The sequence below is a fragment of the Protobothrops mucrosquamatus genome, unplaced genomic scaffold, assembly GCF_001527695.2.
Source record: "Protobothrops mucrosquamatus isolate PMUCROS unplaced genomic scaffold, P.Mucros_1.0 scaffold30, whole genome shotgun sequence".
In the NCBI taxonomy this organism is placed as follows: Eukaryota; Metazoa; Chordata; class Lepidosauria; order Squamata; family Viperidae; genus Protobothrops; species Protobothrops mucrosquamatus.
In genome coordinates this window covers 820,379-842,856 of record NW_015386414.1, presented here as the reverse complement: position 1 = coordinate 842,856, position 22,478 = coordinate 820,379, and the positions used below count along the sequence as shown (strand labels likewise).

Genomic DNA, 22,478 nt, shown 5'->3' with positions numbered 1-22,478 from the left:
GGTAGCTTAACATCAAACTTAAAAAAATATTTTTGCCAAACTCTTAACAATGCAATCCTTATTATATGATTTCTGAAGGTTTTATCAATTTTTTTCTGCATAAAAAGATAAGCATGCCACCCAAAGTACAAGTCCCATCCTTCGACATTCAAAATCCCTTTGTTGGACAAATTAATCCAGTCAGTCATCCACGTTAATGAGCTGCGGTTTCTTAATGCTATGTTTTCATAATTGATGCTGATGATTTTGTGATGCTTCAATTTTTCACCCATTGTGGCTTATTACAACTGCATCCCTCTGTTCTTATTAATAGGATTGACATTTTGTTTTCTTTTTCCCCTCCATATATAAATAAAATAGAGTTTCCAAATCGCTTGGGTGAATCCACTGTCATCAACTTGTTCTAAACCTAAGAAGAAAATTACCATTTTTTCATGTTTAAAAATGCAGCACAGTTTGATGCCATGATATATTTCTTAAAATCAGATTTTGTACTAATACGCTGTGGGCATTTTGGTTAAATTATTCCAGTTATCTCTTATTTTTTGTCAGAGGTTTTTCTCTTTAGGGTGTCATTTGGATTTGTCATGGCTGAAAAAAGAAGGCTATAACTAGGAGATCTGCAGGATTTCTGCTCCAGAGATGAATCAGCAGAGATCAATAATGGCTTTTTATTATCCATAAAGCCTGGGAAACATCCCTTTTGACAATGGAAGTAGTTTAACTTATGCCCTGTAGCTAATGAGAAAGGAAAAAAGGTGTGTGAAACAGACAAAATCACTTTTATTGACTATTTTCATCTAGTGTCATATTTCTGTAGTTTATTACATTGTTCCTCACATTAAGAGCTTTCATCATTGGACCCAGCTGTACTGCACAGTTTTCAACTAGTCTCCAACATTCCCTTTTTAGGAAAGGTTCTTGAGAAGGTGGTAGGTCTGTAGCTCCAAAGGGTTCTAGGGGAAGCAGTGTATCTGGATCTATGGCAGGTGGGTTTCAGGCCAGGGTAGAGCACCGAGATGGCATTGGTCAGGCTTGTGGATGACCTCTGACAGACACGGGATGGGGATAGTTGCTTCTGTCTTAGCTCTCCATTGTCTTTCTGTGGCTTTCAATGCTATCAGTCATAGAATCCAATCTGGGTCGGTCACCAAGACCATAGGTTTAGTCTTCCGAGCTTTCAGACTTGTACTGGAGCCCATCATTTTTCTCTGTGAGAAGTTCCATGATGATAGGCTCCAGCATGAGTCTGAAAGCTCAGAAGACTTAACCTCTGGTCCTGGTGGCCAGTCCAGATTGGATCATACAACATTATCCTATTTACCTTCATTTGTGACTATCAGTCATGGTAGCCATTCAGAATGCGAGGTACTGATATAGGCAGAAAGATGTTTTATAAAGACCATTAAAAACTAACCCAAACAACGAAGAGAGAAAGAAAAAGGAACAAAAGTGCAGAAAGAAAGGATAGAAAGATTAAGAAAAAAGAAGCTTCTGGTTTCCTTTGCAGCAAATACAAGTATGATTACAGAGTCTCTTATTCTGTGATTATAAAAAAGCTCACTTTTTCTATTGTCCATTTTTTTAAATCAACAAAACTACAAGCCATAAGTGCATTTTTTCTGTTCCATGCAATGTATTTCTATGAGGCATTCATGTAGATATTATGTTTTCTCTAATCAAAGAAGTTAATTTAGCAAATATCATCTTAATCATTCTTTCATTGTAGGCAGTGTTGAACCTTTCTACTTTTAAGCATCTAATAATATCACTACAGTTACCATATATAAAAACAAAACATGACTTCTTTTCTAGCTGTCTGCTCATTAGCTCCAAAAGAAAAATCTCTGATTTCAATTGTACCAGAGTCTTTAAAATCTTCTGAATTAATGTATATATTTGTATTCAATTTTTTAAAGAGGTCCACCAAACGTGACAAAATGTCCCTTTATGTTGTTCACATTTCCAGCAAAGATTTGAAGTACATTTATACATTCTAGACAATTTCTCTGGTGACAAATATCAGTAATATAGCATTTTATAAAAATTCTCTGATTTTTAGTGCTTAGGAACTCTCCATATAGCATGGATGTCAAACTCGATCGCATCACGTGACGTAACATGACATATTGTGACATTTTTTCCTTTTGCAGAGCCCAGGTGAATGTGGCTTGCCCATGATGCATCCGGCCCACGGACCTCCAGTTTGACACCCCTGATCTATAAGCATCCTTAATGGAGTCTGTTGTTTTTGATCAATAATTTCCCCATTTTTGATGGCAGAATCTTAGTAGCAGATCAGAAAGTGACTTAGTGGTTATCCTGCCATACTTAGAAAATTTAAAAAGGGATAATTCCAAATGAACAAACCATGATTCAAAAGAGCTAACTTTTTGGATGTGAATTGTGCAATAATAGGATTTAACTTGTTAAGTTTTCATCATCATCCCAAAGAAACTCTAGGGGACACTGTTGAGCTACATCAAAATGTATGGATTTCTCACATATATAAAAACTGGATGATCATAGAGAGATCCATAGAGAGAAGGAAATGGATTAGTTTCCGCCTAATACTCAATAACTATTGAGATCACCAAATAGGTTGAGAAAGTTGCTGGTAGTCAAACCTATTGCAGAACTTTTGCTTTTCTAAAGTTTCTATGGAATTGCAGTGCTAGTTTCTTTAAATTTAAATTCTTTAAATTTTATTCTTCCTTCATGTCACCTCATGTCACAGGCATTTGGAAGAAAAAGTAGATTTGCCACATACGTCTGGTCACAGTTCCTCTATTTAATAGGTATGAGCAAAGACAGAGAAAAATATTGAAATATATTGAAAAGGACAGAAAGTAAATGGAAAAAAATAGCAGGCGTAAGGAATAAAAATGTATGTGTGGGGTGGGAGCAATGCCATGATCATTTGCACTAACTTCATGCTGTTCCTATCTTACTGTAATAACTCCCATTATAGAAAGGAAAGCTGGAGCTAATATCATCTGAAAATTAAGTGGTTTGGACAGCTCTGTAGGTCTCTCTTCAGAGTACAGGTAACTTGCAATAATTGAGAAGTCTCTTATTCTTTCTTCTCACTTGATTGCTGTTCAATTCTAGTAAGCAATTTCTGAGGCATATAATTTTCTATCTTCCCCTTTTTTTTATGAGGATAGACAGTAGCTGAGTCTTTTCTAAATTCCATGGACTGCCTCTTCATTTTATTAAAAAGACATAAAATGGTATAGATCATAGTGTAGCTGATTCATAATTAGAAAACATGCTTCATGATGCTTCTTATCTCTAAGCATTAAGACAGTCCCTGTCTCATTTGAATTACTTTCATACTTGGAAATACTTGAGTTGGAAATGGAAAGCTGACCGAAGTGATAGGAAAACTGTTACATTTTATTTTTCCACTGCATTTGGGATACTGACATTAAGTGGGGGGTGGGGAGAGAGGGGAGCATTTTAGAAAGCCTGACTATTTTAGAGGAATGGAGAATAAATTACTTTTCATTCATCTTCACCTGAAGACAAGGTAAGAATTTTCATTCTGGAAGCCTGCAGAGGAATATTGTGGAAAACATGGGAAAGCAATCTTAAGAGGGCTTGTCTAGTGCCTTGAACTATGAATCCAATAGTGATTGCTTCTGTGGCTAGATTCACAGAACATCTTCATGGTGGAAAGACTGGTATGAAACTGTAGATGTGTGTAAACGGCGTGTAATCAGTAATTAAAAGGCCACAGTGCAATAGCAGGGAAAATATTTGAAACTGAACTGGAAGATCAAAACAAATTACATGTTTTTCATCTACTTAGCATATATTTATTATTTACTGTATTTACATTCTTTTTGGTACACAATTTTCAGTAGCAACAGAAACATCAGAAGGCAATAGCAAATAATATGTAATCAAGAAATACATAAATTGATGTTAAATGGTTAAGCAGTCTGGGAAATGCAAAAAAAAATATTAATCTAACTTTGAGAAGTTCATAAAAAGAATACTTGCAGAACATTCCACAGCCTAATTGTTGGACCAGTTATCTAGAGCCCTTACGTGGCAGAGATATTAAAGGGCAGGCTTCTGAAGGCACTCTCAGAGTCCATCTCTCCTGCCAATGCAGCTAATGTTCCTGTCATTCCTCTCTCTTCCCCCAAGGAATCCACCATCATTGAATAGAATGAAAGAGTGGAAAATTAGCATAGCTGAAAGAAAATGCCTCTTCATATGGAATTTTACTACCAAAAGATATAGTAGATGGAAGCCAGGATTACTATATAATTAGTTGTTACTTCCAGTGAGAAGCAGAGAGGAGGGTAACAGTGAGTACCTGTTGTGCTCTCGGACAGAATTGATCATATCTGCTTCACCATATTAGTCAATCTAATCTAGATTAAATTGTCTTTTGTTTGATCTGTCAATGCTGTTCTTAGGTTCAAAGCAAATGTAGGAAGAACAGTTCCCCCAATAATGGGTAAGAATGCTAGCTGCGTTAATTTTTTTCTTGTGGTACATTTTTGGTGCATTTCTTTATATGACATACAGCAACACTTGCATGCTATTATTTTTTACACTTAAGTTTTTTTTTCCTACATAGCAGATGGTCAGAATATTGATAAATGTCCCCATATAGTATGTTGGAAGGTGTGTGTGTGTGTGTGTGTGTGTGTGTGTGTGTATATAATGTTGGAGGCTATGATTTTATTGTATGATTCTTTATAGCTTTATTATATATGTAGGGCGTATCAAAAGTCAAACCCTATAGGAAATTTATTAAATAAATTGCATTACATGTTTAAATTGGTTGCCATTTTCTTCTAAACTTTTCCTTATTTGCTTGATGCAAGCCCATTGAACATTCCTAAGTACAGTAACATTCTCTCTGATGGTTGCAAATTGTGATGTGATGGTCTCCTTTAGATCATCTGTTGGCTTATGGGACTTGACTTTTGGTCCACCCTGTATTTGAGTTTCACTCTTTCTTTATGTGTGTGGGATTGATTAGGACTTTCTCTTCATCTCTCTATCCCTGTGGCTTCAACATTTTAGAAAAAGGTTGTATCTCTTCAATTTCTGTTTCGTCACTATTAAGTGCCTCTCTGACATTCTAGGACTGAGACACAATTTATTAGATAATTAGTTTTTCTAGTCCAGCATTGGGCCCTGACACCTACCACCTAGGAACCTTTACATTTGCTTTAAAGAAGAAATAGAGCATGTCAATGAAACCTCTGTCTAGATCTGCAGATAGGAAACTTTGTGAGACTGTAGAGAGTAAACAGGATGACCTTGGCAAAGAGAGGGGAGATTTGTTACGAAGGCAATGAGTAGATAAATATTGCTTAAACCCACACAAGGGGAGAGAGTAATCTGTTACTATTGCCTGTCTTCCTACGATTGTCCATACTTCTATCAGTAAAAGTAGTTTTAGCCTATGTGGCATCTGTTTCTTGGTCTATCCCAGTGGTGGCGAACCTATGGCACGAGTGCCAGAGGCGGCACTCGGAGCCCTCTCTGTGGGCACGCGTGCTGTCTCCCCAGCCCCGCCTCCCCCCATGGCCCCCTCCTCACCAGCAGCCCCCCCAGAGGAGAATTGCCCCTGGGCGCGGCCTGCACAGAGCAGCGCAGCCAAGGACATGGCAGCTAGGCAGCAGGGACAAGACTCTGCCCTTGCACGCAGATGATGTTGCAGGGTGCGGGCAGAGGGCGTGGCTGCCATGGCGCTGCAGGGCCGCCTGGGTGATGTGGGGCAGGCCATGGAGGCGGTGGGTGGCCCTGTGGGGGGGCAGGGCAGGGCAGGGGGGGGGTGGGTGGGGGCAGAGCAGGCAAGGCGGGAGGCAGAGTGGGGGGCGGGTTTTGGGCACTCGGTCTCTAAAAGGTTCACCATCACTGGTCTATCCTATAGGGCTGACCAAGGCTCTGAGGCATAACTACCAAGAGTTTGTACAATATCTGAAACCCTTGAATGAATCATCTGGATGAGAGAGATGCTATTTTTCAATACTCCTTATATCCAACTCAGAAAAATTCTTTATGAGGATACCATGTATACTGGGAATCATTATAAGATCCAAAAGAATCAGGAATTTCAGATCCCAAGGTGAACAGGGCAGTATCTATTTCAGACCAGGCCTGAAACATGATGGAAATGCAGCTGTAGTTAGTTGTTATTCATTAGGTTGCAGATTAGAACATTCTACCTTGGTCTGACTGATTTTCATCCCCTAACTTCTGAGATTTTATTTTCATCATTTTTACAGCCCAGTTTTAATGGCAAAGAACTTTCTTCTCCAATAGTTCCATCATATTTATAACAGAAGAGAATGAACCCCCAAAGATTTAGCATTTTAAAAATTTGTGTTAGAAAATATGCCTGTAATTTTGCTGAAGAGCTGAAAATTCATTTTATGGCTCTATTTTGGAGCTATTTATTATTAATAAAAAGTGGTATGTGACAGGAAGAGGCAACATTTTAAGTAGCACTGAAAAGCTTTGAGTAACTACCAGATACTTAATTTTACAGACATAGAGAAGCATTCACTTGCTCAGTTGTGGCCAGCTACTATTTCTCAGACATTTGGTCAATACAGGTCGTCCTCAACTTACGACCACAATTGAGCCCAGAATTTATGTTGCTTAGTGACACATTTGTTGAGTTTCGCCCCATTTTACGACTTTTCTTGCCACAATTGTTAAGTGAATCACTGCAGTTGTTAAAATTAGTAACACGATTGTTAAGTGAATCTGGCTTCCCCATTGACTTTGCTTGTCAGAAGGTGGCAAAAGATGATCACATGGACCCTGGCACACTGCAACCGTCATAAATGTGAACCAGTTGTCAAGCATCCCCCATGGGGATGTTGCAATGATCATAGTGTGAAAAATGTCATAAGTCACTTTTCAGTGCCGTTGTAATTTCAAAGCCACTAAATGAACCATTGTAAGTCGAGGACTATCTGCATTAGCTCTGCTTTCATTAATGCTACATATTTATGCACTTGAAAAATAAACTTAACAAATAATGCTTGTGAGTTTTGAATATTGTAGAACAAACTGCAGTTGTATATTTGGAAGTTTTGTTGTGTAAACTGAACCCACTTTTCCTTTTAGTTATTTTCCTCTCATCTCTGCCTTTCATGGGGAAATAGAGGTTTGGTAATTCAGAGCTTTTGTTGTAAATGATCCCCAGATGAGTATCTGACACTCAACATTCATAACTCTCTTTTCGCTGCAGCTGCAATAAACAAATTCAACAGGGAGCAATATTAGCAGTGCATTTTCAACTTGGAAATTACTGATCTTAGGAGTAAATGGCTGGTATATTCTTTTGGACTCTTGGAAAGACTTTGTTAAGATCAGCTAGGATGCAAAGGACACGTAACTAGTTCCACATATCTGAGGGGTCTTTTAAGTTCATTTTCTCACATTGTAGGACTTACTCCCATCCTCCAATGCTATGTTGCAAGCTGGTTTTGAAACCAAGTAAATTCAAAGGCAAACTATGGTACTTTGATGGAAAACAGACCTGGAAAAAAAATTATTTACTCATGTACACAGAGAGTTGCAGCCACAGATCCATTTTTCATAGTCCCTTGAGCTCTCCCAAGCTCATATTATTGTAAATTGGTGACAAGCCACTGAATAATGGTGTAATGAACACACATTTCTATTCCATCACTTTATAAGCAATTCCTTATTGGTTTGGAAATAAATATCACTCAAACAGAAGAAAAATATTTCTTTACTTCTCAAGAGTACAGGTGAATGTACCCTGTAAACTTGCATATGAAATACGTACTTTTCTTTAAAAGAAATTTCAGAATAACATATGAAGTCATGTGAATGCCTAGAATACATGGAATATGAGCAGAAGTAGAGCACACGGAAATAAATCTGTTAGAGTCAAGTTAATTCATTATCTAGGAATGAACGAATGAGTAAATAAATGAATGAATGGAATGAAAAGAAAAGAACCCCCCCCCCCCCAAAGAAGTCCTGTTCCAAAAAGTAACTCCTCCTGTATCTTCCATATATTGTACTGATCGTTTTGCTGGGTTTTATTCCAGAACATCTATTTTATGGGGCCAAAATAGCATTACTTAACAATGTATTTAGAACTTTTCCAGTGAATGATTTTGCATGATTTGGATATTGCAAAAACTGTGAAATTAGCTAAGAAGGGGATGAAAAAATGAATATGTTCCAGGTCAGATGCCATCCATTATTCCATAATAGAACTGCAGACAGATGTTTCCAATTACACATATATGATGTTAAGGTTCATTGGATATTATATTTCATATCTACTTGTCCTTTACTAATCATTTATAATCATGACATGAAACATTTATCATAGTATTGTGATTATTCAAGCCATTTCTATTAAAAAAATCAAATGGTAAAATGGAAGCTAGAGCCAGATAGTGAATAAATAAGTTACAGATATCATAATGACTGATTGATACGCTCTGATAGTCTGGTAGTCTTCAGCCCTGGAATATGAATAGGCAAAGACTTACTTTTTATAGAACTTAAGTTCTTTTGTATAAAAGCGATCTTTTATCATTCAAGTACATGGTCATTAAGCTGACTAGACCACTGACATCAGAAATATAGAGGCTGTCTTACCATGGGGGAAACCATTAGTGGGTTTTTACAGAGATGATGGTTTCACTGATCTCAGATGCCCATGCATTTGTGATTTTGAAACTCCCTCGGGATTTTTCAGGGGCGTTATCTGCTCAGGAGACCAAGACGCCACAGAATCCTTTCTTTGTAAATAACTTTCCATATGATTTCAACCCAGTGTGCTACTCAATTTGGCTCCAGGGCATTCAAATCCCATATCCTACTAGGATGTTCCAGGAAGAATCAATATAAAGTGGCAAGTAATTTTTAAAAATTAGGTAGTGAAGTATAAATGAATATAACCAATATTATATGTTGTGAATTCAATGTCGCCTCAGCTGTTAGATAAATGTCATATTCAGACTACTGTCTATTGTGTAAAGATATTATGTTCACATGTCTCTTGGCACTGATGTTACAAAGCATATTTCTCTGACAGCACCTGTTCCCTGTATGCCTATAGTTTCTTAAACAAAGTAATATATAATTTTGGCAACAGCAAAGCTAGTTGAAACATTGGATATAAAAATATATATTCAGGTTCACTCTGCTTGGATATAGACACATATGCCAGATTAATTCTGGAAGAATGTCGCCTAAAATTGGACTGTATTGCATTACAAAAAGAAACAAAATAAAATATGCATTTTGATTTGTTTTCTGTCTTTCAGGATATCAATGTATCTCCTCAAACATCACTGGCTTTAAGTTACAATTCAAAAGTGATTAAGGAGAAATATGAACAGCAGGCCACGGATCCTCAGGAGTATGAAAATGAACTGTCCATCCGGATAGGTAGAACAGCTTTACATTCAGGCAAGCATCCTGTCATATACCATCAAGTTAATATGATAGTAGTGTGCATATGTCTGTGTATGTGCATATACACATCCTACATGATGTGAAAAAAATTAAGAAAATGGATAGCTTCTTTCTTTGGTATTTTTCATCTTCTAAATTTCTACCTTAGATCCTAATATTTGCATGTCATATTAACTGTTTACAATGCTCTTTGCTTTGGAAGATGGCTATTCTATTTGAAATGACGAATCCTGATTCTTTGATATTCATGTAGGCTCTCTATGGTTTCAGTGAGTTCCTTGTCTGTTTCCTCTATGACTTCCTTCACTTGGCCTGTTTGGAAGTTACTTATCAGCTGGTGGAATAGTAAAGTATGCTAACTATCCACTGTTAAGCACAGGTAGAAGCTCTCTTCCTTAGTAATTCTTATCAAGATAATAGTTTCCCTGTTGCTGAGAGAGTTAGGGAGAATTATCCTAATTCTAATCCTAATCAGTAAGAACAGGCTTGGGTTCACTGGCCCTAGTGCTTTCATGTCCAGTCCATTGATTTTCCCTGCCCATTAAATAGCTCTTTGGCAAGCTGGGAAGGGCATAATACCCCAATTGGCATAAAGGTGGAGGCAAGAAATTCTTTCCTGGAATTCAAGCTGTTGAAAGCTGGGATACATTATTATTTTGTAGGTCTGGTTTGGGACCTCAGTGGGACCACTCCATTAGATTAAAAAAGCCAGGGACACAAAAATAAGAATATAAATTATTCTTTGGAGTCTTCCTGTAAACACAGAAAAATACATTGAAATGGTTTTAAAAATGCCTATTAAGGCCCTACAGGTATTTAGTGTTTATGGAAAACTTGATTTACAAATTTGAAGAATATACATTTAAAAGTGCAGAAAAAATGAAAGTTTTTAAAGTAAATCTAAAATTGTTCAGTAAACACTTATGAAAACTCAATGTTTGTGGAATGTTCATAGAAATGGATTGTCTTTATATCATAAAAATAGTACAAGTTAGTACACAATCTTTTGTATCACAAAAGATAGTACAATTAGTACACAATCTTTTGTATCACAAAAGATAGTACAAGTTAGATAGTACAAGTTAGATTCTGTTGTATGGTTCTGTATTTCCACTTTATATAAAACTTTCACATAGAATTCTAATATTCTACAATATTTTCCTTTCCGTATTTGCTGGACATCATACAGATACAAATGTATTGGCTTGTTTGTTTGCTAAGGTGAATATTGATTACAAGAACCAATTCTACATAGTAGTGGTAACTGTAAAGCTAGAAACCATCTTTTTAAAGAATTGCTTCAGTATTTTATTTTCACATAAGAATCCTTGGATTTTTTTAAAATGAGGAATCTCTTTTAAGGCAGTTTAAGTTGATTTAAGGGAGTGTTTATCCCATCACAAAGAATGATGAAAATAAAATAAAAGTTGATTGAATTGCAAATTGTGAGAATTTAGAAGACAGTTCAATCAACTTTCTTGGGTTTCCAGGAATTGAAGAGCATTTATTTTCCAAAAAGTAAACCAAAACCCATCTTCTTCCCTAGCATCTTTAGCATGTTGGTATTCATATCAGAGTTTTATTTGTCAATAAGTATTATGAAAATTATCGGAGGGAAATTTTCCCTACTATGGATTGTTTACTTTTCTCTTTGCCAGAGAAAAAAGATTGCTTTTCCCCCCTGTCTTGCATTTTAATATATGAAAAAGATACAAATTGGGACTGGTATGCTTTCTTTCTTCGGAGACATGTTGTGTTCTGGCCTGTAGGGATGAACACTATGCATAAATGCAATGTATCATGACTGTCAAGGAGGGCAAAGACAAAATGCTAACCATAAGTTTACTAAGTTTCTAGTATTTCTAAAAGTTGCAGTATGTTTATGTCTACTTTCTTTGAACACTCTTGGAATTCTAATAGCCCATAGTGGTCTGCAAATATTTGTCACAACATGGAAATGCAAATGAGCAAACACAATCCAATCCTTATGTTCTTGCATGTGAATGAAACAGTATTTAATTACTCCCAAGGGAATTTGTCAGAGTGCCAGGCTTCCAGGAATTCTCTAGAATTTTTAGATTTGACTTGGTCTAGGATGGCCACTGTTTCCAAATTGAAACTACGATTAAGTCTGTCCATGTGTTGTGAAATTAAGGAGTTTTCATCATGTCTTCTGACTGCTAGTTGGTATTCATAGAGGTGTTCTTCTAGTCTTCTGCCTGTTTGTTTTATGTAGTAGCTTTTGCTGTAGGCTTTTTATGGCAGTCTAACAAATTGGCCATCAATCGATAGACAGACAAACAATTTTGACATACTATGCAAAAGAGACAACCAACAAGCCAAAATAGGATCAAAAAGATCAAAACATCTTCCCACCAGCCATCAACACCCAGATGAGCATAGATTGACACCAAGATTAACACCAGACCAGCAATCAAGAAATAAATAATACCCTAGTCCAGGGGTAGGCAACCTTAACAGTAAACAGTCAAACCAAAGAACCACCAAGACCACTCCCATCAACACTGACAGGGAAGCCACTAGAATAGAAACTTAGAGCAAAACCCATTCCTTACTAGTACTGATGATGTTACCTAGTTTGGGTAATGAAATATCTGCAAGAAAACAACTAAGCTCAGAGAGCATCAAGGAGCCTCATATCAACCCTGAGCTACAAAATTCTCCTTTACGCACGAAAATAATACATGAAAGAACTAAAATATCAGTTTATAAGCCAATCGCCTACAAAATTCTATTCCGCCATTTTGCAGTTCTTGGCCACCCTAAGGTTGTCCACCTCTTCATTTTTGTGTGAATTGAGGAGGGGCTTGTCTGAGACATTTACTTGAGTCAATTTCTTGGTTGACTACCTTTGCCTTGGTAGTGGCTCTTCCTCCTGTCCTTCAAGGCCATTCCCTATGCCTTCCCCATCTCTGGCTGTGGGATTTTTCATGCATTCTTTTCATCAGTGGGGGATGTGAGGAAATCCATCTGTAGGTATCTAGCATTGTATCTCTATGGAGATGCAGAAATCTATCATTATGTGTCACAAAATCTGGAAAAGCATTATCCTATAAGACCAACAATGAAAAGAAATCATGGATTGGCTGGATCCCTGCCGCAAACTCAAAATCTAAAATATAATGCTCAGGATAGACTAAAAACAAACAAACAAACTGAGAAACGGCAAGGATGAATTGAACAAACATATTACATTCTTGAGTTTAGACTGCCTGATATTTCTTCACAAGGATGCTTGTGAAGTAGCATCCAATCAGGCCAGTAAAAATATAAATATATAAAATTTTCACCTTATGATGGATTCTGGTACGCACTGTAGAACTACTGGTGCAAGATTACATATTCCTATTTTGTCCTTATGAAAGGTTGGCAGGTAATCTTACTTGGTGCTGGAGCATAAAAGGCCATTGGGGGGAATATATTTCAGAGTTTGAAAATATTCTTTGGGCCTATAAAAGGCAGAATAATATAAGTTTCAACTGATAGGAAGTGCAAAGGGAGAAGATGTTTGTTTTGGAAAAACATGCATGCATGCATGCATGCATGCATGCATACATACATACATACATACATACATACATACATACATACATACATACACCTAGAACTAAGGAGAAACAACCTGCCTCCAAAGCTGTGAATGCTCCAACACTGGAAGTTTTTAAGAAGAGACTGGACAATATTTGTCTGAAATGGTATAGGGTTTCCTGCCTGAGGAGGGGGTTGGACTTGATGACCTCCAAGGTCCCTTCCAACTCTATTATTGTTATTGTTATTGTTATTGTTACCGTTACTGTTATTGTTATTAATACACCATTTGCATATTCAATAGCTAGTTAGCATGTAGTTTAACATACATGATTTAGCAATTTACATTTAAATAATCTTTGACTAACTTGGGCTTTATCAGAACATGCTCTTACTATACACTCCGTATCAGCAGGTTCTAGCTAGTGTTGAGATTTGTGGAGTTAACACTTTTGAGGTTAGCTAGCATTTCCCTCTGTGGTTGGGTGAGTAGCTTGCTTGATTTAAGAATGTATATTAAATAATATAGTATAATAACTAAAAGCCTAAAAAATGGCAACTTGTCCCCCAAAATGCAAGCCAAATAGAAACTCCAGGTGTTGCCTCAGCTATCTAGTTGCCACATCAGGAGGACTTTTTTTAGGGGGTCAGATGCTTCTACCTGGGTGGAATATGACATTTTCTCTGGGTTAAGTTTTCCAAATGAAAGGAGGCATTTATAGAGGATGATCCCCTATTTCAAGGTACATAGCTTAGAATGTTGTGAATGGTGCTCCGCCACCAAGGATGACTGAGATGAAGTGAGACGCTAAACAGTACTGAATGCTGTAAAATGAGACTTTTTTTATTTTGGGGGGGTTTTTTGGTATTGGGTACCCTCCCCCATTGTTTCTGGGTGGATTACAAAATCTTTTCTGTCTGATTTATGGAGGGAATCTTCTATTGTATTAGACGTATAAATTAATGATAGGTCTACTGGATAAATACCCACGAAGACAAATACAAAATTCACCTGCAGGTGTATACTGTATATATTGTATCCTGTATGAGAACAGTGCAGTCAGGTGTGCCAGAAGATAATAGATTCCACCTCCATGTAGACATCTTATTATTGAGATAATCTTTTGAGCTCCCAAGGTCCATATTACCTAGCTGTGGAAATTCTTATGAACTGAGTGATATACCCATTACCAATTAAATAAACAACAAATTGACTTCTACTCAGAAAAGTGTTAGAGATGATGATGGAGGACTGGTCTTGCTGACAAGATAGAAGGTATTCAACTGTTAGTATTGTAAACATGAGGAAATTATGTAAGACAGCGGTGCTGAAATATTTAAATGTCATAAATCACCTAGACAGCTGGTTTCAGTGTTGAGTATGAAAACCCTGGGACAGTAGAAGAGCCTGTACTGTTCCTTGTAAGTATTTAATGCTGCCCTTGAGCGCTGTATATCCATGAATGACTAGTTTAATGAGGCATTTAAGCATTCAATCCACACACATATAGCAGAGTATGTGTATCTGTGATATATGTTTATTGAAAATACATTTATATTATACATGACTATACTCTATCTTAAACATATGAGGTTGTCTACTTTTAAATTTTGATAGGATGTTCTTTTTCAGGACTTGAATTCTTCTATGTATAGTCCCCCCCCCCAAAAAAAAATAATATCTGGATTTATTTGGCAATATAGTAGAAGCAACAATTCTCTCTGAGTTGGAGTCTGATTGGCCAAATCTTATGGAGTTGACTGAGGCATGATCTTGTGGTGTTAAATGGAAGGAATTTGATCCTGTTAATCCTAAGAAAGTATACAGGGTTCTCAACTCTGGAGCTATATATGGCCACTTATGTCTTACATCCATTTATATATTTTTATATCGCCTCCTTATTATTTTTACAAATAACTCAAAGTGGCAAACATATCCAACACATCTTTCTCTTCCTATTCCCCCCCAACAATAACACTGTGAGGTGAATTAGGCTGAGACAGTGACTGGCCCAAGATCACTTAGCTGGCTTTCGTGGCTAAAGTGGGAGTTGAATTCATGGTCTCCTGTTTTCTAGCCTGGTGCCTTAAGTGCTATACCAAACTGGCCCTCAACTAGCCCTCCTTGGTTGGTTAAGGCTCCAGGGAGGATATGTGTGGGTGGATCCATGCAGTAATACTTTCTTGAGACAAGTTGTGGTTTAATCATCTGGAGTCATGGAATTTGAGTTGGGCAGTCATATAACTGGATAAATAAATAAAAAATAAATGCAAAATTACTGGGTTATGATTATATGGGATGACACTACCGATGATACCATCCTCTACAATCGAAGCTGCAGTTTAATTCAGTACATTTACTGGACTTAGGTGTGCTAAATAGTAGCAGTTTCACTCTGTTGGTTCCAGAATCCCCTGTGAATATAAACTTAATAATCAGACAGAACTCCTGGCATGTCTCTTCTACATTATGTTGCCACTACCTCTTTACCTCTTAGTGATGCAACTATGTGTAAACCCCTGGGATGTATAAATGAATATCCTGTAGATTCATAAAAGTAAATTAATTTGTGTTTAAGGCTCTTGGCTGCTTTGGGTTGGCACGCAGTTAAAAAGAGACATGGGGGAAATAACTGTTGGGAGAAAACTAGCATGCATGAAATATTTCAGAAACCGAATTCATTATCAAGGTTATTTAATGATACACAGGGCTTGAGGGCTTCATAATGCCACCTATTAGGCCTTAAATCTCCACAATTTAAGAATGCAAGATGATTACTAACATAAAATAAATGGCAGGTCTAAGTTAGAAGCTTTCATCCTTTGTGGTACAAGAAGCTAAACGATTAAATGTGTTCCCTTGGAACTGCTCAAGCACTGAAGATTAAATCTGATGATTTATAACCTGTGAGTGGTGAAGGATGGCTTGGTAGATAACAAATTGCACTTGAGTTTATTATTACTTCTAGGTCCAGTTCTTAACTATGATTGAGACTCTGTAATCTACAGGCATCTAGATCATTATCTGGACCTATCAGTTTTTCTGTTCTTTGGTTGACATGTCCAATAAAGCAGGGGGTTTTGCAGGCAGATTTATTTCAACTTTAGTTTGTTTAACTTTTAGTATTTATCGCAATCACTTGAGTTCTGACCACAGTGTTATATAGGATCTATTATCCTAGGATAACGAAACAGGATATTTATAAATATTTTTCTCAATTTTAGTTGAGTCCAATCTTGAATTTGCTCCTCAATTGTATTCATAATTCAGGACTAAAATGAGAAGCATTACTGTTAACAAAGTATGATAATTATATTTGTACTGTACTGGTATATTTTTTCCACTATATTTTAAGCCTTTGATGTATAATTAGAGAAAACTTTTAGTATACCTATAAAATGACATTGCAAATACCAACATTCCATATTTTTTGTGAATCTGAAAATCCCAAATAGTTCACAAGGCATCTGATTGGGGAATGGCTTATACTATTAATATATTTCATCTTTATTTTAGTGGAGTTGCTGACCTTTAATAAAGAAATTGATTTGATCTTTATTCTAATAACTTGTTTTGGAAGTTCCACCAAATCTAAATATCTTTATATGAAAAATAGTTCTTCATTTTTTCTAACAATACAATATGATTAAATAAATAATGGAATTTAATATTTAGTCACTGGTGATAAGGACAAATACATTTCAGTATTATTGTTGTTAGATGTTTCAAGGACCATATAACATATCTAAACAAAATAATAACTGAATATCAACAGGGATAACTAAAGGAATCAATAGGAAAAACTGAAGGAATCAAGATGCCCCATGGAAATAATATCAAGATATTAGATGAAGATTATCACTATAAATATGTGGGCATCCTTCAGTCTGACAACAATACTGAAGTCAAATATAAGGTTGGAAGTGAATACTTCATGAGAATGACAAAGATCTTAAAATCCAAACTTCGTGGAGGTAATACCATCAAGGCAGTTATCACCTGGGCAATGTCAGACATTAGATATACAACTGGAATAGTGAAGTTGATTCAAGAAGAGCTAAAGGAGCTGGATAGGAAGACCAGGAAAAAAAATGACCATGTCCTACATCCATGCAGCGGTTTACACACTCTACTTATGAAAAAAAAATACTGTAGGTATTTGTGGAATGTTGCAATTATTCCAGATAGTTTAGGAAGAAAAAATGGCATTGGAAGAATATCTGAAGGACAATAAAGAAGATGTACTGAAGCTAGTATATCATGAAGGCTTATTGAGTTCTGAAGAGATCAAACTAGTCTACAAGAAAGACCAAATGAAGAATAGAAAATATACACGGAAGGCAAAGCAAAGTATTACATGGCCAGTTCATTAAAAAAAAATAATTACAGCCCAAGCAAATAAAAACACCTGACAATAGCTAAGAGCAGGAAGGTTGAAGAATGAGGCAGAAAGGCCAATTCTGGCTGCACAAGACCCAGTCTTAAGAACAATTACATACAAAGCCAGAATTGAGGAGATAGCAACAGACAGCAAATGCTGCCTGTTCAAAGAAGCTGAAAAAACAGTGAACCACCTAATTAACTGCTGCAAGAAGATTGTACAGAATGACTACAAACAACACTGTCGCAAAGTAGCGATGAAGATGCATTGGAATATTTGCAAGAAATACCATTTGCCTGCAAGCAAGAATTGGTGGGACCACAAAAACAAACAAACAAAATACTAGAAAATGAAGAAGCTAAAAGTGCTCTGCAACTTTAGAATTCAAACAGATAAGCACCTGCCACATAACACCCCAGACTTAACAATTGTCAATAAGAAAGACACAAACATTTGAACAGTGGACATTGCACTACCTGAAATCAGTATAAGAGAAAGAACTGGAGAAAATAATGAAATAAAAAGATCTGTAAATAAAGCAACTGTGGCAAAAGAAAGCCAGGATGGTACTTGGGTACATGTCCCTTGGGTACAATCCCAAAACTTCTGGAGCACCACTTGAACACGGTTGACAAAATCACCATCAGTCAATTGCAAAAGGCAGCTTGACTTGGAATAGCTTAAATGAAACAACAACATTTGCCTATCTCAGGTCCTTGGAAAGGACTTGATGGATGAATATAAATGCCAAACTCAGCTCTGAACCTCTGGCTGATTATGCAATGAATCATCATAATAATACAACAGCAAAATCATTGTTGCATGCAATAGCTCCATTTATAAGCAGAAGCAGTGTAGCTTCACAGTTTTCTAGGAGCCTTCTTTCTTTTATTTGGAACTAAAAACAAGCTGTCAAAAATGGTCATATTATTTTCCATGGAATAGAATTGGTTTGAGAATACTGCTGCCCTAAAATCAGATTCCTTGGACTGAAGCAACTGTACTCATATGATCTTTTGTATCCTTAATCTATTTTATCCGTCTTGGTAAGACTGAGATTGGGCTTTGAGCCGCATTTGTGATACATATTCACATAATATATTATTTCTAGAACAAGTGAGTGCTATGTGCAATTGATGAGAGTTTCTTGTCACCTTGAGCTAGTTGATTACTGATGCCCAGATTTCAGAATCTAGTAGTCTTCTAATGTAAATGCATATCATTTGCATTTTTGGGAGCGCAAGGTAGGAAAAGACTAACCCGAATCATCAAATCCTCCTTGACTGTGACATTGAAGAATTATAGATACTGTGCAATGATTGTATCTTTCTCATATAACTGTCTATAATCAGAGGGAAGTTACAGAAGATAGCGATCTGTCTCATTTAAAGTTATCTGATGGGATCAAAAGGTTCCGTCTAGCATCTAATAACTCCTTTACACTTTCTTGCAGTTGGTGAATATATTACAAAGTGTGATTGTAATGGTGACTTCCACTAATCACTAAACTGAAAAACACTTTGGAGGTTTTTATTTAGGATGATCATTCAGCGACCAAGTTTGAACGAGTGAGCGTGATTCTGCAGGGAATTTTGTTGCAATACAATTAATAGTAATTTGTAGAAGAGCAAAGTTTCTGCGAAAAAAATACACGATTTCAAAAATACCTTAAGTAACTAAGAGAGTGGACTTGAAAATATTGTTTGTAGTCTTAAGAAGTCATGAAAGGAAAAAAAAACACCTTTTAATAAAGGGCTATGAAATCTGTGGCATTCCAGGCATTTCCTCTGCTACAAATCCCAGCAGCCTTAGTTAGCATAGCCAACACTTAAAGTGCTAGGAATTATAGTTCAGCAACTTTTGAAGGTGTAAAAATTACCTACCTTATTCCAGTGCAGTCTTTTGAGGGGATAGTTGGAATCTGCCAGGATTTTTGGGTGTATGTGTGTGCGCACACAAATATATATTTTTGGCTATGCTTCTGCTTTCTTCTCCATCTGTGATACTGAACTATCTGAAGAAATGGTTTTCTTGGAACAGAGCAAATGCAGATTGGTTTTAGGATGGAATGGGAACATCTTTGCACAGCTTAGCTTCAGATCCTTTGACCTCAAAATCAGAGTCTTCAGTGCTAGAAGGAGCACAGGAGCCTTTATAAGCAACTGGGTTTCTTTGCTTGTTCACATTATTGAAGGCGTTGCCCAGCCTTTGGGGTTTTTTTTTGTATAATTATTATTATTATTATTATTTTTAAAAAAGAAAGATAAAAACTCATGTAAATTAATACAAAGTAGGACAAAATGAAAGAAGTCAATGAGAAAACTAAGTGTAAGAAAGGAAAAAAGAAAATAAAAATATAGAAAAAGAAGATACAAAGAAATAGCTCCCAATTTTGTTTATAGCAGTTATAATTATAAATTTATCTCTTACTGTATGCTTATACACATTCTCTTCATAATCTAGGCTTTCTAATCGTCAAAACCATAAATCATACATTTAATTTTTTTCTATTTCATGGGAAAAAATTTATAAGGGTTTTCCCGTCAACAATAAATGTAGACATTGTCTTTTTTCTGATGAAAGAATTCAAATTAGCCATCTCTCTAAGTTCCATCCTCTTAAACAATTCCTCCATTGTAAGTAATGGCAACTCTTTCCATCGTTGTGCATGCAATAATCTCACTGCAGTTATCATGTAGAAAAACAAAATTCCATATTTTTCCCCAACTATTTATTCATCAGTCTCCAAAGAAAAACCTCTGGACTTAGTTGTCTATTAATCTTTAAAGTCCTTTGAATCAGCATGTGTAATTGAATCCAACATTTTCTAGCTTTTTTACACAAATATGATAAAATGTTCCCTCATGTTGTTCTCATTTCCAGCAAAGATCCAAAGGGCCTTTATACTTTCTAAACAATTTCGGCAAGACATATGCCCATGGTGCATCATTTTATAAAAATTCTTATTAAGATTATAATGTAATGTAAATTCCAATCCGTTCAGCCACATATTTTCCCCTCATTCCATCTGTATATTATAACTGGTTTGAGCCCACTTGATCATAGATTCTTTTACTTGTTCTTCTTTTTCAAATTTCAGTAAAAGTTTATACATTTTAGTAATTACATGTTCATCATTTGTACATAGTTCTATTTCAAACTCAATTTTGTCTACTTTAAATCTTTCTAATAATTGTAAGAGAACCATTGACATTTATATCCTGGCATCAGTTCTTCTATTGATTTTATTTTACATTCCCCTTGACAAAATGCTAGCATTTATCTCACGGTAAGTTAGCCATTTATGTTTGCCTATTATTTATTGTCGAGTGATTTTAATATTTCTGTCCAGTTTTGAGAACTTTTCGAGAGAAAACATTGCCCAGATTTCAGTGGGCTTTTTAATCATAATTTCTGTTTGATTGGCAGAACTTTTCAAGAGTCCATCTTATCAGTATTATGACGGAAATTCTAAGCACACCTGATAGTAATAGTAAGAAACTGTTACTATATGAAGTGAAGTGGTTCTTCTTACTTCAGTTCCACATTCCCAACATTATGATAACAGAATACATTGCTAAAATGTATTAATGTTACAAGGTACTCTGTATATTTATTTTATTTATTTATTATTTGGATTTATATCCCGCCCTTCTCCTCGTAGGACTCTAGAGCAATTTTCAGGTTTCTTTTTTCTTCTCCGGCTTTGCTGTACGGTTATTTCTATGTGATTATACCAAACTGCCCCATTCTGCAGCTTTAATGCTTGTTGAATTTTGCCAGCCCAGTTCTGTTGCCAGCCCCCAAATGGACATCTTACAACTGGCCATGTGCCTGGCAGGGCTTCTTTTCAGTGACATGATTTGCTTTAAATATAAGCATTTGGTTTCTGTTCTTTGCCAAATTCACTTCCCCTCTTCCTGCCATCATGTCCAGTTGTATTATCTTCTGCCAAGCTAATGATCATTTGGAAAGCAAGTGGAACCATTTCTTCTCTACTTCTATTTAACTGCAGTTTCATTTTTCCTGTGTATTCTATTTCTACTCTATTTTTTTTCTCTGCAAGACCAGAATAAGTAGAATAATCACCTTTCCATTTCAAAAATAGGTTATTTGAGGAGAAAAATGGTTTTTTCCCCTGGTAAATACAGTTGTAACCTTTTGGGACTTTCCAACATTAAAAAAAAAGCTTTATAGCAGATTGTGTTCCCAATATGTCATTAAAAATATGTAGCAGATTTAGCATTCTTCTGTTAAATTCTTTCCATTCTATTATGGAATGAAAAAGTTACAGACATAAAATAAAGAAAATGTACCTTTGTTCTTCTAGAACTTGGATAGCTTCCACAATTTAGCTTGTTTAATGTTAATATTTTGTACATTGTTGACATCTTAACAATCATCTCTGTATTTTATTTTTGGGGATGGTAACTTTTGTGGGTGGTCCCAGAGTTAACAGTAGCAAAGATAATTCCTTCTCTCTCTTTTTCTCTTTGTGTATGTGTGTGTGTGTGTGTGTGTGTGTGTGTGTGTGTAAGAAGGAAAGATAAATGCGAGATTTCCTATTTCAGAAATGTGAACCAAATGCTTAAAAGAAAAGTATACAGAATCAGGTTAAAGCTGGCATAGATCTTTAGCCCCTCTCAATTCTGTAATTGTGTTTTTGTGTCCTTGCTAGTACTGCAGACCCAAAGGGGATATTGTTCACAACAACGTAACACTTCTATTTTCTAAATTTCTTATCAAAAATACAAATTTTTGTGGTGTAAAAGTGCCACATCTGGAATATCTCCTGCAGTATCTCTTGTCAAAAATCTTGGAGAGTTCCTGCCACTCAGTTTGGACAGGGGTCCCAAATGCAGTGGTTTGCTTAACAATTGTGGCAAAAAAGTTGTAAAATGGGGCACAACTCACCCAATAACTGTCTTGTTTAGCAACAGAAATTTTGGGCTCAATTGTGGTTGTAAGTCGAGGACTGCCTGTAAATAAAAGGAGGGGTGTCAAACTGGCAGTCTGTAGGCCGGGTGCATCTTGCACAGGCCAGGCCCACCCCAGCTGCACAAAGGCAAAAAAGTCACGATATGTCACCATAGGTCA

At 36.2% G+C, this 22,478-nt stretch overlaps 1 protein-coding gene across 1 annotated transcript in view; it reads left to right on the top strand.

Moving 5' to 3' along the window:
* Positions 1-10,179, top strand: part of LOC107283214 (zinc transporter ZIP11) — a 62,757-nt gene extending 52,578 nt beyond the window's left edge. Inside the window, exon 4 of the mRNA XM_015811087.1 lies at positions 9,300-10,179. Coding sequence (XP_015666573.1) covers positions 9,300-9,533 — 234 coding nt within the window. The 3' untranslated portion in view covers positions 9,534-10,179. The remainder of the gene's footprint in view (positions 1-9,299) is intronic.
* Positions 10,180-22,478: the final 12,299 nt, after the last annotated feature.